The sequence below is a fragment of the Canis aureus genome, chromosome 20 (genome assembly GCF_053574225.1).
Source record: "Canis aureus isolate CA01 chromosome 20, VMU_Caureus_v.1.0, whole genome shotgun sequence".
NCBI classification, from domain to species: Eukaryota; Metazoa; Chordata; class Mammalia; order Carnivora; family Canidae; genus Canis; species Canis aureus.
The window spans coordinates 7,933,498-7,952,468 of NC_135630.1; the positions used below are offsets into that span (position 1 = coordinate 7,933,498).

Consider the following 18,971-nt stretch of genomic DNA (forward strand, 5'->3'; position numbering starts at 1 on the left):
CAGGAGTGGAGCTGCTGAGTCTTACGTAAATTCCACATTTGACCTTTGGAGGATCTGCCAAAGGATTTTCCTAAGTGGCTGCACTATTTTACATGCCCACCAGCAGTAGATGGTTTCCGTTTCTCCACATCCTGGGCGATACTTCATATCCTCTCTTCTTGGTTAAGCCATCCTAGTGGGTGTGAAGCGTAACTTGTTTTGATTTGCATTTCCTTGATGCCCAATGATACAGAGTCTGTTTTCATGTGCTCGTTGGCTGTTTGTATATCTTCTTTGGAGAAATGTCTCTTCAGATCCTTTGCCTATTTTTTATTAGGTTATTTGCATTTTCATATGAAGTAAACAGTACTTTACATATTCTGGAAACGAGTCCCTTATCGGATAAATGGTTTTGAAATATTTTCTTTCACTTTCTGTGTTGCCCTTTCACTTTCTTGATTGTGTCCCCTGTAGGACAAAAATGATTAATTTTGATGAAGCCAAAAATTATTTATTTTTTTCCTTTGATTGCTTATGCTTTTGGTGTCATATCTAAGCCATTTTTCATAAACATGTCATCTAAGTAGAAGTCAAATTAAATAAAGGAGTCTTGGCAAGTTCTAGGCAGGTTGTTAAACTGCTTATTCCAATCAGCCTATTGCCCTTAAATCCTATTATATTCCGTATTATTACAAGAACAATCCTGTAACTGTGATATTGACTCCATTTTATCACTGAGTAAACCAAGGCATTGAAAATAAAATGTCCCGCCCTAACATGAAAACTAGCCAGGGAATTCCCAGGTGGCTCAGTGGTTTGGCGCCTGCCTTCGGCCCAGGGCGTGATCCTGGGGTCCCGGGATCGAGTCCTGCGTCGGGCTCCCCGCAGGGAGCCTGCTTCTCCCTCTGCCTGTGTCTCTGCCTCTCTCTCTCTCTCTCTCTCTCTCTCTCTGTGTCTCTCATGAATAAACAAAATCTTAAAAAAAGAAAGAAAGAAAGAAAACTAGCCAGAGTTCCTAATTGGTTCTTCTGCATCCAAATCCTGCTCTGTGCTGATTTCCATCTGACTTTGGAATAATTATGGGCATTTACTTTATGGAAATTGTTTGGATTCATCCTGCCATGCAAGGAATCTAGTTTATTTGACTTTGTGGAATTTGTGTGCATGCCCGTGCTGTCTTAGAACAGTGGAGGAAGTGTTTGGTGCTCGATCCCAGCTTGGGGTAGGTAAAGGAGGCACACATCTCTGGAGGGCCGATGTTGCAGGAATGGTAGTTATGAGATGGATTTGCACTCCTGGAAGCAGAAGATGCTGCCTCTTCTTAAGTGAGCGTTGGTGTCCTGAGTATTTGCATCTCTCACAGATAAATAGATAAATTCATTCATTGACTGTTCAGGCTGCCCGGACTTGGATAACGTGGTGAGTTTCCCCCAGGGTGGACGGATCAGTGAGGTTCCTGACCCACAGAAGGCCACCGTCCGCCAGTGCCTCTCCTGACCCTCGGCCTCATTACTGCATCATTGCAGAGGGTGGTCATCTGCAGCCATCTCTGGTTTTAATGATTGATGTAACAAATAGCAAAGGACTCTGCCCCGGGGATGGGCAAGCGCTCCTTTCACAGCCCTTGTTTGCTCCTAAACAAGTGTTAAGACACTGCTTGGCCTTCGCTGCTAGATTCTAAATACCTTAAGGACTCTTTCTTACTATGTTTTGTGCCACAGGGTTTGCCTTGCACACAGTAGGGACTTAATTGATGTTTTCTAAGCTGAACTGTACCTTTTTAATACAAAGAGAAATGGGGCAGGTTAAAATAACATGTAGGCCAAGCCTGGCACACTGACTCAGATAGACAGGACTGGTTCCTGGCCTTGGCAAGTTACTCAAATTAAGGATTTGTTTCTTAGGTGAAAAGGGGAGAAAATAATGCACATTTGGTATAATGTAGGGAAAGCCGAGACTCCAACATGTAAGTGCTTAATACCCTACTTATTTTTATTTATAGGCATTTATAAATATCAGCATATGCCAGGGGCTGGGCTACCAGCTTTGTTAGCCTCCCATTAGTTTTGATGCCAGCAGACTGCCTTTCAACTTAATGCGATTTCTCTTGGAGGTTGTTGGAACAAGTAATGTAGAGCCAACATCAGAATGTTTAAGATGAAAATTTTGTCAAGGTGTGGGGTGCAACAGGAGAGGGGTTGTCAAGAAGGGTTGTAGGGGAGGACCGTTGGGAGGTCCAACAGGAGGGGCGTGTTGACGCTGCCTCTGGGAATTTGGGGCAGCACTGGGGAAACCCTTAAGCGTTTTTCCTCCTTCTTTATCCTCAGGCCTTCTCGTGGGTACCCTCGATGTCGTGCTGGACTCCAGTGCCCGGGTGGCTCCTTACCGAATCCTGTACCAGACTCCAGACTCTTTGGTCTATTGGACCATCGCCTGTGGTAAGTAGCGATATTCAGAAATATGGAAAAACATTATGATTAACAGTTTTCCGTCAGAATGAAAGGAACCTTTATTTGGGAACACAATCACTTGATAATTTAGGGTAATTAACCAGAGCCATTTCAGCAGGTGAACCCCAAATCTTCAATGGCTTAACACGGTAAGGGTTTCTTTCTCACCCTGGCAAAGTCTCCTTTGGATCCTGTGGCCTTCTGCATCTGTAGTGACACAGAGCCTCCATGGGAGGACAACTGAGAAGGGAAAAATGGAAGATTGAGGTATACCTGCATTTAATTCCCTTGGGCCGGACGGGTCACACACCACTTCCACGCACACTCTGTTGGCTAGAACCAGTCATATGACCCCAACTTAACTCCACGGGCAGCTAGGAAATGAAAGAAATGAAATGAAAAGAAATGAAAGAGGAACATGTGGACTACTTGGGTGTACTGAGTAATACTTCTATATCTTAGCACAGTACTTCCTACTTGAGTAGGGATCCTTTTTCCTTCCTGATCATAATCTATAATAATGTCCTGTGTTTAAAATGGTGGTCAATAGCCCTGCCGTTATTGGATCTCTCTCAAGGGTTTTTAATCCAAAGTGGCCAAGATTTTTTCAGTTATTCGTTTGCATGTGGCTTTGCAAATAACCATAGGAAAAGCAAGAGCACGGAGCACTTAGTTTTCTTTCCTTTTTTTTTTTTTACATTCACTTGATTTTTAAAATTATTATTCATAGACTTTATTTTTTACAGTCTTAGATTTACAGAAAAGTTGGGTAATAGTTCAGAGAGCTCCCATCTGCCCTGTACATACATAGTGTCCCTTGTTATCAATATCCTGCTTAGTACGGTACGTTTGTTTTAGTTAATGAACCCGTATTGATTATACTATTAGTAAACAAAAGCCATAGTTTATTTAGATTTCACCTAATGTCCTTTTTTTCTGTTCCAAGATCCTATCCAGGATACTATATTATATTTAGCTCTCATGTCTCTGTAGGCTCTTCTTGGCGGTGGAAGTTCTTCAGACTTCCCTTCCCAATTTTGAAGGATACCAGTCAGGTATATTGGAGAATGTCCCTCTATTGGTATTTGATGTTTTTCTTACGATTAGGCTGAGGTGATGAATTTTTGCTGAGGAAGATCACAAAGATAAAGTGCTATTTTTATCGCATTATGTCAAGCAAGGGTACATATTGCTAACTTACGACTGATGAGGTCTTCCTTGATCATCCAGCCAAAGCAGGCTTTTTTGGGTTTCTCTACTGTTACATTACTATTTTCTTCCCCTCTCCATGTTGTATACTCTCTGGAAGTCACTACGCACAACCCACTCTTAAGGAATGGGGAGTTTTAATTTATTCAATTATTTTTTATCAGTATGCAATCATGCACATTGATTTTATACTTTGGAGGAGTCCAGTGCTACTTTATTTTGTTGCTCAAGTCATTCTAGCTTTGGCCATTTGGAGCTCTTTCAATTGACTTTGTTCAGTCTTTAAATTGATCTCTACTCAGTAGGAAGTGCTATGCTAGGATCTAAAGATATAACGATAATTAGATCCGGTCTCTGCTCTTGAGAACATAAGTAAATATTCAATTACAGCCCAGTGTGAACCAGTACCACACAGTGCCAGTGAATTGCAGGGTGCCCAACTAAATACAGGAATCTCAGCTGGCCTTTTACCTAGGCAGGAGAGGTTATCTCCGTGTGATTTCCAGCTGCTGGAAGGCCCTGGCGGCCTAGTAATGCTCCCTCAAGGATTGAATGGCACACAAAATTCTAACATTGTAGTGTTATATCCCTTTTGAGTTATTCTGGTTAAGATGCAGACAGCCTCATGAGAAATGATGGAATATGTCAGCCATTTATGCATCCCGGCGAATGAAGGAATGGCATCAGGGTGCAGGGCATGGAGACCAGCACTCCAGTCATCTGTGCCATTCATTCAATACAAAGGGGAAGGACCCCATAGCTACTGGGGCGGGGGATGTGCCCTGGGGTGGTTGATGGGGAAAGTGTCACATTTAGTCGGCAGAAACATTCTAGAATTGAGGTAAAAATAGACATTATAGCCAGCAAGTGAAGCAGTAAAAAGAAAGGGTATTAGCAATCAGATGGAGCCACTTAACCACTTGACTTGACAAGGATGTGGAAAGGACACTCTGACACGTTCTCTCTCACCTTCCAGCCTGCCTCCCACTTGTGTCCAGAGGCTTTTGAGATCCTTTGGAGCCGGGAGCTCCTTAGAGCCCTCATATCTCTCCTTACAGCAGCTCCAGGCGCCTGGCCTTCCCAGGTCAGCGTGCATTTACACTGGTGAGAGCTGCTGGCTTGTGCGTCTGTGACTCCTCTCCTCCTGCCCCCTCAGCCCTAACCCTTTGTTCTTTCCCCGTTACTGACATCACTACTCCTCAGCTCGTTTCTGGGGCTTTGCCAATCTACGAAGCAGATGCTCCTGTGAATGCTCGTGTAGGAAAGAGCCCAGAGTTACAAAGCTGAGATATTCCTGAATTATTTGCCAGACCGAGGCTAAGGAGCACCAGGCAGTAAATGCTGACGGCATAATTTATACCACAGAGATGTACTTTCATTTTCCCAGTAAGTAATGCCTGTCACAACTGCATGATCTCATTTTAATAAACCCAGAACAGTTTTAGCTTTTGTATGTATTGATTACCCATAGAGATACCTCCAGAATTTCCTTGTGGAAGAGTCCACGGAAGTGACAGCCGCCGTGAAGTCCCATTCACCCATTAGTCCTCCTTATCGATTTCCATTTAAAACCCAAATTGCTGGCTCCCTTTCAGGAGAGGATTTTAAGAGTGGAAGCTGCCAGCTTTCAGATTTCTCTGATTTGCTGACCTTTCAGTTTGTAATTTTAATGTTTTGTTGTAAACTACAAAGTTGGTATGTGGTGGGACAGTATATCAAGAGCTTTTTAATTTGCTTGACTTTCATAAATCTTTGCTGTAAGAGAAGCTTCAGCAGGAAACTAGGTGAGTCTAACTCACTGCCCTGTAGAATCCATAGGATTGCAAAAACATTGCTTGTAAGTCATGCACATTGTGAATCTTTAGCATATAAATTGAATTAAAGGGAGCATCTACCATCAGTGCCTTCATATAGACCATTTTCTTGTGTTCTTTTAAAGATTGGATTTTTTTGTTTTGGAGAGAAAGTACAAGAGAGAGCAGAGAGCACAAGTGGGGAGGGAGAGCAGAGGGGCAGAGGGAGATGGAGAAGCAGGGAGCCTGATGTGGAGCTCGATCCTAGGCCCCCGAGATCTTGACCTGAGCCAAAGGCAGCCACTTAACCACTACCAGGCTCCCCCCAGGGAGACCACGTTCTGCAGAAGAGCAGTGGTAAGTCCTAGTTGTTTGACTTGCCTTAGACTTGAGCCACAAAGAGCCAGGCAGGAGGAGTCTTTGAAATCTAGTCTCACTTGCTTCCAATATAATAATCACCTGGCCCTTGGCAGTAACGTGAACCATACAGAAAGAAGAGTGGAACAAAAAGCAAGAGTTACTTGGCAAAACATTATTTTCATAAGCTTCTTCTAATCTTCTATAAGTTATATCCAGATTGGTTTGATTTTTTTTTTTTTTTTTTACTTTCCCTTGGCATTGAGACTTTTAATTGGGAAAGGGAGCCAAAAACGTTCCTAAGTAATGATTGTTTCTGTTCACTACTGCGCAGGATGAAGCCACCATTCTCTTTGGTTGATAATCCATTGCGCCATCAATTCTAACCTGGTGAATTGCATTTTCTCAGTGGTTCATGCAGTAAATTACACATTTGCCATCTCTAAGAACATAAAGAAATCAGTATCACAGGAATTTGTCTAGCCAGCTTTGTTGAGCTCATTATATATATATATATTTTTAAGGATTTTATTTATTTATTCATGAGACACAGAGAGAGGCAGAGACACAGGCAGAGGGAAAAGCAGGCTCTGTGTGGGGAGCCCAGTGTGGGACTCAATCTCAGGACCCCGGGGTCACGCCCTGAGCCAAAGGCAGACGCTCCACCCCTGAGCCCCCCAGACAGCCTGAGCTCTTATATTCTGACAGTCTCCCCCTCTCCCCTACCAGTCAGTTGACTGACTGTTTTGCACCTGACTGTCATTAGGGAGCCACACAGCTACAGGTTTTCCCTCCACAGCTGGTGGTTTGGACTTGGTGCCCCAGGGGCAGGAGAGGAGCCAGTCTGCTGCCCTCCTTGGTCTTTAGTGGATTTAAGTAAAAGCAACCCATTTAGCTCCCCCCTTAGAAGAACTAGAAGGATCTAACAGTAAGAAGGGTTTTACAGCCTCAGTGAGAATACAGATACATAAAAATGCTGGTAGCTCCAAGGATGTTGTCTATAGAGGAGCTCTGGGACCACCCAGGAGGAGAGTGACAAACAGAAAGAGGGAGCTGGTGACAATTCCTTCTAGATACATCTGACCTTCTAGCAGGACTGATAAAGGAAATGGGGTGGAGGGTATGTGTTTGATGGGCACGTCACTGATGACATGGCCCTGCATGGTGCCCTGATTTGGCTGCCTATTGATTTAGTTTCTCCTTTCTTTACCATCCCAGAATTTCATTTGGGGCTGGACGGTCATTCGTTTTCAGAACTGAAAATACTTTAGCTGCCCTCTTGCCTAACATTTTTATTTTAAGAGGATACAGAGGCAAGGTGAATCGCCCAAGTTCACAGTGCTAGTTGCAGCTGGTTAGTGCAGAGCTGAGGCCTCATTGTTGGGTCTCTGCCTTCCTAGCCCAGTGCTGGAAAGTGGCACCATGCTGGCTTTCATGATTAAGCATTCTTTTAGTCAGCAGCTGGTAAGACCCAGAGTTTAATTAAAGATTGCTAATTGGTTTCGCGTCAACCATTTCTCTGCAATAGGGAGAGAAAATGTGGGGTAGTTCAGTTGCCAGCCACATAAAATACATGTTATGTGGAAGTTGGTATTTTATAATCCTTTCTTGGTCCGGGGACGTCAAGAATTATTCTTGTATCCTTGGGAACACAGCAGCTTAAAATAAACAGCTTGTAGGGTGCCTGGGTGGTGCAGTCAGGCATCTCACTCTTGATTTGGGTCAAGTCACGGGTCTCGGGGTTGTGGGATCGAGCCCCGTGTCAGGCTCCATGCTCAGCAGGAAGTCTGCATAGGATCCTCTCTTCCTCTCCCTCTGCTCCTCCTACGTGTGCATTCTCACTCTCTCTGTCTCTCTCTCCCTCTCAAATAAATAAATCTTTTTAAAAGAGAACTTGTTATTTTTTCTTTAATACATGCTCATTGCTGAAAGTTAGAAAATATAGATAAGCAAAAATAAAAATTTAAAAACAGTATCACATTCTAAATCACTATTTTTATGTTTTTTAAAGATTTATTTATTTGAGGGTGGGGAGAGCGTGCATGAGCATAGCAAGGGGCAGAGGGAGAGGGGAGAGAAACTTTAGCAGACTCCCTGCCAAGCTTGAAGCTCAACGTGGGGCTCAATCTCAGGAGCCTGAGATTACGACCTGAGCTGAAAACCAAGAGTCGGATGCGTAACCGACTATGCCATCCAGAGGCGCTTCCAAATCACCTTTTAGACTTTGTGTATGTTTGTGTGTGTGTCTATACATACACGTATACGGGTTTATATATGAGTGTATTACTTATATGTATAGATTATCCGTGTCAATAAAACCTATTTCTGTAACGTCAGTTCTTTTTTTTTTTTTTTTTTTTAAAGATTTTATTTATTTGAGAGACAGAACACAAGCAGGGGGGATGGCAGAGGGGGAAGTAAGGCGGACTCCTTGAGGAGCAGGGGGCTCAATCCCAGGACCAGAGATCATGGGCAGATGCTTAACCAACTGAGCCACCCAGGCGCCCCTATAGCATCAGTTTTAATAGGTAGATAATATTTTATTGAGTGTGTAACATGATTTATCTGATAAACTATTACTGGAAATGTCTTTTTTTCTCCTAATGTTAATTGCATTTTGAACGACCTTAATCAATACCCTTAAAAAAAAAAACTTTTTATATTCCTTAAATTATCACTTAAGGATACATTTCTAGAAATAGATATGCTGAGTCAAAAAATACACATATCTGTAAGGCTTTTAGTGTCTCTAGCTCAATGGCCTTCCAGAAAGATACCCATTTACTTTCTCCCCATCAGAGTGGGGAAAGGACCTTGGTACTTAAGTAAAATAAGGACATCAACCGTGTCCAGCCTCGTAAGATTCTTACGGTCAAGGCTGGATGAATTACCTGGGGCTCTTTTGTCTCAAAGTGGTCACAAAGCTATGAGCATATTGTTATGAACTGTAAAAGATTACAAGCAGAGTTCGGGAAGAAGTTTACAGAGTCACACCAGGAGTTGTGTGCGCGCCTACTTCAATAACGCGCACCCTTTGCAGTCCAAACATAATGGTGCCGCGGCCAGAGGGATTTCTGCTCTGTTAGGCAGGCGAGGGTGGGACGGCCGGTGTCTTAGCACCCTGACATCGGAAGGTACAAACTCCTGCATCACATGTGAAGAGGAGAGCTTTGCGTCCTGTTGTTTGTGATGGCGATAGCCAAAGCAACTGTTTATCTCGTGCTTTGTATATTCTACACCTGCGCTAAGGACTTCACATGTACGTATTATTTTCCTTAATCCTCAACACAAACCAATGTGGTGGCAGGTGTTGTTACCTACGTATTACAGAGCGGATTATTTGAGGCACAAAGGAATTAAGTAATTTACCTACGATCACAAAGTCAGCATGTGTTACTTCTGAAACCAGCTGTACTTTTTTTTGGACATCAAAGCCTGTCTTCTGATCCACGATGTCATACTGTCTCCCTGATAACTGGGCTTCTTATGATTCCAGATAATCTAACCTCTAGGCATACTTATCACACTTAAGTATGGGTTTTGGAGTGAGGTAATCATGCATCACAAAGAAATACCTGCTGATTATCTGTCGGTGGGGCCGTAAACCCGTAAGCCTTAGTTCTTAATCCTCAGAGGCCAGATATGATAGAACCAAATGGTGGGTCCATCCTAATGCTTCTTCCTTTTGATTTCAAGTAGTCTTTATGTACTTTAAGATACATTTAAAGCTAGATGAGAAGTTAGGATGATTTTGTACTTTTCATCGTGTTTAATTTTGTCTAATTTTGCCCAGATATATGCACAGGGGCTTGTGGCTAGTATTCTTAAAAATAGAACAAATTTTGCCCAGATATACACACAGGGCCTGTGGCTAGTATTCTTAAAAATAGAACAAAACAAAACAAAACAAAAAAACCCCAAGCCAAACCAAATAAAACCCACCACCCTGAATGATAAAGATTCCCATTTTTTTCCAAAATTAATTTCTAAGTAACCTTAAGCCCATCAAGTGTTGATCTAGTCCTTACCACAGCAGAATGCTTTAACTTGGATAAATGTGGGTTTTCTGTAGGATTCTTATTCCCAACACCAGCTTTCTTTGTTGTTCCAGCTGATTGCACAGTCAGGTCAGCTTGTTTTTCCTGCTGTATCTCTGTAAATGAAGCCTTTCCAGAAAATCGACAGCCAAGCCCTTCCTTTCTTATTCTGAGCATCTAACACCTTCTGTTCAAACTGCTGGGTAAACAGACCAGCCCCTGTTCACAGTCACAGCACAAGGGCTTCGTGTTATCTCACCTTAAAAAAATATCCAAAGAAAACTTCCAAGATCTTAAATATTGCAGCCCTTGTATTTAGTTCCTTGTCAAATGGAAAAGCTATCTATAAAGAACATTTAAGGATTCCCACGTTTTCCCTTTGGAGTTCCGCTCGTTCCTATGTGGACTCATGAGAGGGGGACAGAGATGGACACCTGATTTTAAAAATAAATCTACAATACTGGCATCTTCAGAATTTGTCTTGTCTGCTGGGTCAGGGAATCGAGCTGTGTCGGTATTGATCACACTTCTAGTCCCCAGAACCTGGAGCATTTAGGAAAGTGTTCAATGTAGTGCTTTTGTATAGTAAGCAATAAATGTAGGAGGTGTATTTCATGACTCACCCTAGAAAAGTATCTGTTGGGCATAGACCAGTATCCATAGCGAATTCCTGAAACTACTGTCGGCTTATGGCATTTTTGTCTTTTTCTCTTCTCAAATAGTCTATGGTGGTAATGGTTTCATGTAATGAATGGCACACAGAGTCCTTCTTTATCTAGAGCGCAGTGTCCTAGGACCTTGGAATCTTAGATGTAGATGTAGCCAGAAGAAACCTCCAAAACCTGTTTGATAGCACCGAAGCCGACCCAAGGCCGAAAGAGTTGCAGGACCTGAAGCTGTTGAGATGCGCAGTGTCAGCTCCTCCGCTATATGCGGGAGCGGCGAGTGGCTCAGGAGAAGTCTAGAAGCGCAGCCTTTCCACATGACACTGAGGAGGGCGGGAGAAGCAACAGGAGATGGAGAGCAGAGCCGAAGCCCACCAGCAGCCGCGGGGGTAGTAATCAGAGATAGAAATGTGGGATTTCCATCCTGGGCGGACCAAGTAGAGAGAAGAGCCGGTGGTGCAAATGGCGTTGGGTGGGAGGATGCAGAGATGGTGGGAATGCTGGCCACCGCGGCGGGGGACGGCGCAAAGGTGGGGAAAGAGGTTGCTGGGAAATGCGAACTTCAGTACAAGAGTGCTCGGCTGGCCTTAAGGATGGGAGGGCCCGGGTGTGGCGTTGGTTCAACAGCTCAGGGGCCGGTGGATCGCAGCACAGGTCACGATCTCGGGGTCCCGGCATGGGGCTCCGCGCGTCGGGTTCTGAGCTCACCGGGGCGTCTGCTTCTCTCCCTCTGCCTCTCCCCTGCCCCCCCCCCCCCAGTGTTTTCGGTCTCTCTCTAAAAATGAATAAATAAAGTCTTTAAAAATCTATCTCTTTTAAAAATGTGGGAATTAGCCATGATGTGTTTGTATTCTATCCACGACAATTGGAAATATGAGCAAATGTTTGTTGAATGAGTGCGCGCGTGCACAGGCCGGTTTTACTCTGCGTGTTTTGCGGGGAGGTGGGTGCAGAGAGAACAGCTTGGAGGCGGCAGCATGCGCAAAGCTGAGCGTAGCTGTTCTGTCCCAGGTCTTGTAGCTGACGCACTTTTCCATCCAGGATAACTGAGGGTTAGTGAGGTTGGATTCCGCAGCCAGGATCATGGGGACCTTGAAGTCCCGTAGCTGGTGTGGCGACCTGGTTGACACCCGTCAATGGCCAGACCAGCTGAGAACCAGCGTCTGGAAGGCCCGTCTGCGGTCAGCCTAGGCGGGGGCAGAGGGAGCAGCGGGATCAGAGGGACGCTGGGAATTGTGCTGCACGGTGTGCCGAAGCTCAGCAGGCCTGGGGCCCCCGGGAGGGCCTCCGTCCTGAGGTGCATGCATCCGACAGGGCCGGCAGGTGCAGGTGGCTTTGGGGGGGGGGGTGCATGGCAGGCACTGGCGGGGCTCTGGGTGGGACAGCCAGCGCGGCTGGTCCGGTAGGGACCTGCTTCCACACAGGGAAGGGTGTAGTGTATTTTAGAAAGGTTTCCAGTAAAAAAAAAAAAAAAAAAGGTTTCCAGGGACTATTCAAAACTTGAACTCTGAAATGTTTGAAAGCTCTCTGGTAAACTCCAAAATAACTCACTCCACATAAATACTCCAAATGGGCATTGTTCTTTTCGTCTGAAAAATATTTCCTGCTTTCCAGTATCTCCGTTGACATTATTCCTCAGGATTTTTTATAACGTTGCTCTAAGATGGGTAAAGGGTTTGTTGTGTTTTGTTTTGTTTTCATTCATCTCTGTTTTACAGATTAGACAGTCTAAAGTCCTCCAACTGGCTGGTGGCAGAGGGCGGGGAACCAGGTGTCCTGAGTTCTAGTTCTCACCGTGATGTCGTGGTGCAGAGTCTTCAGTTGCCTTTGCGTGGGGTTGACCGTGGCCCCCAGCGAGTGAGCCATGGATGATGCCCACAGAGGCTACAGTATGTTCCTCTGCGTCCTCACAGGGCTGCTCCTCCACTAAGAAACCTGCTTTTCGTCCTCTCCGTCAGTGTTCACGTAGGCAGTTCTGGTATTTAGCCTTAAGAGAAAAGAAAATGAACTTGCCTTTGGTTGTGTTTTTCCTCTCCTTAAGCACTGATTCTGAAACCCCTCAAACCTACCTCGTCTCAAAGGGATTTTAGTTCTGCCCCTAACAGTCCTGAGCAGCGCTGTAGACACATTCTCGTCTCCTGCCCTTCTTTGTCGGGACGCAGACGGAGATTCTGATCGCCTCGAATTACAGGTGACAGAGAACAAAGAGCAGAAAAGGCGCCGTTAAGAAACCAAGTAACAGAACGCTTGGCGATCTGAGGAGATACCTGGAGGTTGAATGAGTGGAAATCACAAAATCAGTCCTTAATTCTGGAACGAGCAGCACACACGCGATTTATATATATGACATGTGGGTGATTTATGAAACAGTGTTTTTCTGCAAGATCATTAACAATCCCAGGGCAAGAAGGAAAGGGGAAGGGCTTTCGTCTTTACAGCCACATCCTGACGGCATCCGTGTGATGCCCCACAGTCGTGGGCCGAGAGCCGTGCCGGGGACATTCGCTACAAGGCCAGGGTTGTATGGGCGTGGAGGGTGCCAGGCCGGGTGGCTTGCGCTTCTTAAGGGTAGGGACTTGCTCCGAGGCAGTGAGGATGACCTCATCCCGGCACATCCCGAGGAGCCGTGCTTGGGGGAGCCAGGCAGCTATTCCCCAGCGATGGTCCACTTTCCCATCTCATTCATAATTGAAGTGAGCGAGGATCGTTTCTGCCCATTACAGGAGGCGGTTGCATCAGCTCTCCAGTGGCAGCTCAACTCTCATATCATTGCAGCTTAACAACTGTAACCCAGTATCCTAACACGATCGGGGTTGCCCTGTGAAGTGCAGGTTCTAGAAGGGAGCAGAGCGGAGGGCAGTGCTCAAGTCCCAATCCAGGGAAGGGAGGCGGAGAGACGTTGCTACCTTCTCCCTGGAAGCCGTGTCGGGGACGTCCTGAACCCCCGTGACCAGACCTGACTGTAACCCCGTGCTTACTCTTGGGTTTCCGTAGCCTTACGTGTCTTCTCTGTCTCCTCTGAAAGGGAGAAAGCATTTAAAGGCAGAGCTGTTAGAACCGTGGTCTCCTTTCGTGACACTGCGTATCGAGGAAGTATCTTTTAGGTTCCCCCCAAAATTCTATGTTTAAGTATCTTTTAGGTTCCCCCCAAAATTCTATGATCATTTTTTTTATCATCTTATTATTACACAGGTGGTTCCAGAAAAGAAATCACTGAACACTGGGAATGGCTTGAGCAGAACCTGCTGCAGACACTGTCCATCTTTGAAAACGAGAACGATATCACCACATTTGTGAGAGGGAAAATACAGGTAGTGGGTTCCTTTGTCTTGTTTTAACTCTTATTTGGAAATAACTTCAAACTTACAGAAAAGTCATAAAAATGAGAGCCTGTCGACCTCTTGAGTATCCTCCTGTTGTTAACATTTCACCCCGTTGACGTGCTCATTTACTTTCTATTTGAGCGGAGTACCTCCCCCCCCCCCCCCATACTTCAGTGTGTATTTTGGGGAATATTCTGTTAAATAAGAACACCGCAGTTACACTTTCAATAAACTTAACATTAACGTTATACTTTAATATTTGGCACCTGTTCCAATCTTGTTAACTGACCCAGTGTCTGGCATTTTTTGCCTTTAGGCCCAGTGCCCGATCCAGTCTAGGAAGCTTATTGAATTGGTTTTCATGTCTTGTCTAGAACATTTCTGTGGCCTTTCTTTTCTTTTTTTTTCTGTGGCCTTTCTTTGTCTTTTATGACACTCATGTTTTTAAGCGTGAGGTTCTGTTTTCCTTAACCGGACGGTTTTCATTTTGGGTTTTGCCAGACGTTTCCTGGGATTTGATTCTGGTTATGCATTCCGAGGTGGAACACTTCGTTAAGTAACCTTACGTCCTTGTAAGAGGATCATTTCTGGAGGCAAATGCTACCCACCCACTTCCCCTTGTCAGTGATAAGAACCCAGCAAGGTGTTGCCTCCCTGGGCTCCCTGCTGTAGAGTGGATGGTTTTGACTTTTCAAATAACAAACAATTAAAAATTTTCTGTGGGAAAACACTTCAAAGCTACACGAACATCCTACTCCTTATCAGAACTTCCCCATGGTGAGTGTCCATTCATGATTTTTTTTTTTTGTCTGAACCGATCTTTGCTGTGATGTTTTTACAAACAATGATTTTCCAACTCCAGCACTCTCTCATTTATCAGTTGGCACCTGCTAGTTTGCCATCAGCAAGAGCTCGCTTGTCATTTATTCATCTATCTATTTTTGATAGGGACTCATGGATTCCCGTGTTTTCCAGTTGTTTGTTTCATTACTGGACTTAGTTATGTTGGTATTCGTGCTCCCCCAGGTTTAGCGAGAGGAAACACCTGCAGCTTACCTCCTCCATCCTTGTGACATGTCCCTGTTCCTTTTTTGAGCACTTCTGTACTTCTGCCTCAGCAGGCTGTCCCAGACTCCGCTTGTACTTTCTCTGTCCCCGTCCTAGAAGCAACCCTTTGTTTCAGTTTGCTTTTCAGTTTCAGGCCCTTTCTTCTTTGTTGCACTGTCGGTTTAACTTTATTTTTTGCATGCAGAAAATATTAGCCTGCTTCCAAAAGTTTGAATTACCCCAAATGTTACTCCCTTCTGCATCCTCGCCACCCTGTTCTCCCCAACACCTTGCAGTTAACCAAACTCATTGTTATCTGGTCTAGCCTTCCAGGGTTTCTTTTTTGTAAGAAGCAGATATAGATATTTTTCTTACTTCTTTTTAATTGTTACACATAAGGCTTCAAGTACATATGCTTCTCTGCATTTGCTCTTTTCACTCAATAACTCTTGGGTAACACTTTGTATCATTTCATAGAGAGGTTCCACATGTTAGTTATTTCTTTGTTTTTTAAAAAAGCATTTTAATAGTTTGGTTTTTATTTTGAAATATTAATGTTTAGATTTACAGAAGAACTGTAGAGATAGGGCAGAGAATTCTCATAGACCCTACCACTCAGCTCCCATTGATGTTAACATCTTCTGTAATCATGGTATATTTATCAAAACTAAGAAGTGAACATTAATGCAATATTGTTAACTACAGGGGGGCCTGGGTGGCTCAGTCAGGTAAGCGTCTTACTCTTGGTTTTGGCTCAGGTTGTGATCTCATGGATCTTGAGATGGAGCCCTTGCATCAGGCTCCGCACTCAGTGTGAAGTAGACTTGAGATTCTCTCCCTCTTCTTCTCCTTCTGCCCCTCACCCTCGCACATGCACCTGCATGCATGCACCCTCTCTATCTCTCAAATAAATAAATCTTTAGAAAAAAAAATGTTAACTACAGACTTTATTTAGATTTTACTGGTTTTTCTACTTCATGTCCTTTTTTTCTCCATGGTCCAATCCAGGATTCCACATTGCATATAATGCCTAACTCTTTTTAATAGGTGCATATTATGTGTGTATGTACTGTAGAGAATTCAGCACTCTCCTACACTTGGATATTTAGGTAGTTTCCAATATTTTGCGATTAAAAATAATTTTTTATATATATATATATATATATATATATATACGCACACAAACATAGTATATGCATGAATTATAATTCACACATATAATAATATACATGGTGTGTGTGTGTGTGTGTGTGTGTTTGTATTGTGGGGATCTATCCTTTTTTTTTAAAGATTTTATTTATTTATTCATGAGAGCCAAAGAGAGAGGCAGAGACACAGGCAGAGGGAGAAGCAGGCTCCTTGCAGGGAGCCTGATGTGGGACTTGATCCTGGGTCTCCAGGATCACGCCCTGGGCTGAAGGCAGTGCTAAACCGCTGAGCCACCCGGCTGCCCAGGGATCTATCTTTAAGATAAACTGGTAGACGTGGGATTGCCAGATTAAGGGGTAAATGCATGTGTCATTTTGCTTAATATTGCCAGATTCTCACCCACAGAAGTTGTACCATTTTACATTCCCACTGCCATGTATGGGACTCTTTTCCCACATCTTCACCAGAAAAGTAGATTATCAAGCTTTTGAGGTTTTGCCAATCTGATGGGGGAGAAGTATTTTAGTGTTGTTTTAATTTGCATTTATCTCACTTATGAGTGAAGTTAAACACCTTTTTAAATGTTCAATGGCCATTTTTATATCTCTGTAGATTATCCGCTCATGTCTTTCACCCATTTTTCTGTGGGACTTTTGGTCTTATATTTCTTTAATTTTTAAAAGTTCTTTTATATAAAGGCCATTAACCTTTTGTCGGTGATACAGATCATGGACATTTTCCCTAAGTTTGTCATTTGTCTTTTGACTTTGCTCATGATAGTTTTTGCCATGGAATGTTTAAATGTTTCATTTAGTCAAAATGAGAAATCCTTTCCAGATTTTTAGTCATAGTTAGAAAGTCCTTTCTTTACACCCAGGCTAAGGAAGAATTCTAGGAAGTGATCTGATAGTTCGCTTCTCATTGAAATTACACAGGATGGTCCATTTCTACTTGATTTCTTCTCTTTCACTAAACTTTTACATGAACAAACAGTAGTTTTATAATCTGAAAAACAAGTGGAATACCACTGCTTTTTAGGGTCTGATATTTTGGAGGGAGAGAACTGAATTTTAACTAGACCACATAAAATCAGAGAGGGCTGCACAGCACAAAAGCACGAATAACAGAGCACCCTCTCTGTTTCTCGCACACCTTGCCCATCAAGGTGAATACTTTTCACTGCTTCCAGATGGTGGGTTTCAGTTTTTACTCCATGGTCATAATTAAAGAAACTAGAGAAGTAGTGAAGAGGGTAAAAAAAAAAAAATGGGAATGGGGAAGATGTTGGGAAAGATCAGTTTGGGGCTCATGGGTGGCTCAGTCAGTTAAGCATCTGCCTTCAGCTCAGATCGTGATCCCAGGGTTCCAGGATCGAGTCTCGCTCCAGCTCCCTGTTCTGTGGGGAGGCTGCTTCTCCCCCACCCCCGCCCCTCCCCTTGCGTGCTCGCTCTCTCTCTCTCTCTGTCAAATAATAAAGTAAAATAAAATAAAATAAAACAATAAAATAAAATTAAAATAAAATAAAATAAATAAAATATTTTTAAAAGGTCAGTTTGAAGCTGGGAGGAAGTGGGAGCTTCCAAACAAAAAAGTGTTCTCAGATAGCTGAGAGCTGTTTTATTGACAAAACCCATCCGAATTTATGACTTCTTCATTTCATTTCTGAGTCATGTGTCTGAATTTCTGGGAAGTAATGGAAACGGGTAGGGTGTGAGGTTCCTCATTTGACCGAGTGGCAGGGAGGCAGCTGACTGGGGTGGCTCTTCCCCATCCCGGAGCCACCCGCTGCTGAGGTTCTGCTAGCCCTCCCTCGGATGGCAGGGTCTTGGGGCAATAGACACAAGTAAGAGCTGTAGGAAGAAACAGATGCTTAGAAGTGACAATAGCCAGGAGGAAAACAAAAACACACACAAATAAACAGAAAATAAAACAAGGACCAATTATGTCGAATAGCCCTTCTTCTCACTGTTTTTATTACATCAAAAATGTCACATTTAATTCCCCTGAAACCAATTATGAGGAAGGAATTACTGTTAATGCAATTATGTGTGAAAGAATGTCATTCATGTGCTAATGAATGGTTTAAGCATTCCCAGTTGTCCAGTAATGAAGGGAACCAACAAATTTATTTGTTTTGAGACTTAATTAACTTTTATAAATTATAAAAGTAATAATTAACTACAGAGGCAACCATAATTCAAGCCCATAGGTAATGTTTTGTATATTTCTAGATTTCTGGAATGCATTTTTATCATAATAGAAGTCTTACTGTGCATATCATTTTGTATCATGTCTTTGTTTCCTTGACTGGCATTGTTATAGAATTTTTAGTTGTTATTTTAATAATGGAATATTATCTCACTATTGACCTTACTATTCCTCTCTTTCTAGAAGTCTCCTTAGTTTCTAGACCAGTGGGGGCAGGCACCAACAGTTATATAATACGGTGAACACTTCTTCAAATAAGTTTTCCTATAGTTTTTGTTTCTTTGCTTTTGGATAGATTACAAAATAATGTTGATTACTGAGTTAGTTGGCACATTTTTAATGGACCTTAGTAGAGATTGTCAGTATATTAGAATCCCTGTGCAGCTACACCATTGCTCGCTTTTTAGCATTCTGCTTGTTTAAATGATTTTCCAAATTTAATAGGTGAAAGTTGGGGTCTTATTGTTTTAATTCTCTGTCTTTGATTATGAAGTCGAACGTTTTTTTAATGTTCACAAAGTTATTTTTACTTTTCGTGAATTCTGTGTCCATGTCCTTTGTGTATTCAGGTTTATATTAGACATCCCAAACATTCGGATTGTAATAATTTTTCAAAGTTATGTGGAGCTGTTGCCTGGAACCAAGATAACCCATTTTATGTTATGTAGAACATGAAGGAAGGAGATAGTCCATCCCTGTGTTCCATCACCCAGTCCACCTGCCTAAAAAATTACAAGCAAACTAAGGGGAGGTT

General features: G+C 43.2%; 1 protein-coding gene across 4 annotated transcripts in view; it reads left to right on the top strand.

The window, feature by feature from the left end:
- TBC1D9 (TBC1 domain family member 9) overlaps positions 1-18,971 on the top strand; it is a 113,669-nt gene that overhangs the window by 49,359 nt on the left and 45,339 nt on the right. For 2 of the 4 annotated variants that reach the window (XM_077860938.1, XM_077860939.1), the window contains exon 2: positions 2,307-2,417. In XM_077860938.1, coding sequence (XP_077717064.1) covers positions 2,328-2,417 — 90 coding nt within the window. In that variant the 5' untranslated portion in view covers positions 2,307-2,327. Of the gene's footprint in view, positions 1-2,306; positions 2,418-8,928; positions 9,048-13,682; positions 13,802-18,971 lie in introns of those variants that run through there. The other 2 variants (XM_077860936.1, XM_077860937.1) reach the window with 2 other exon arrangements.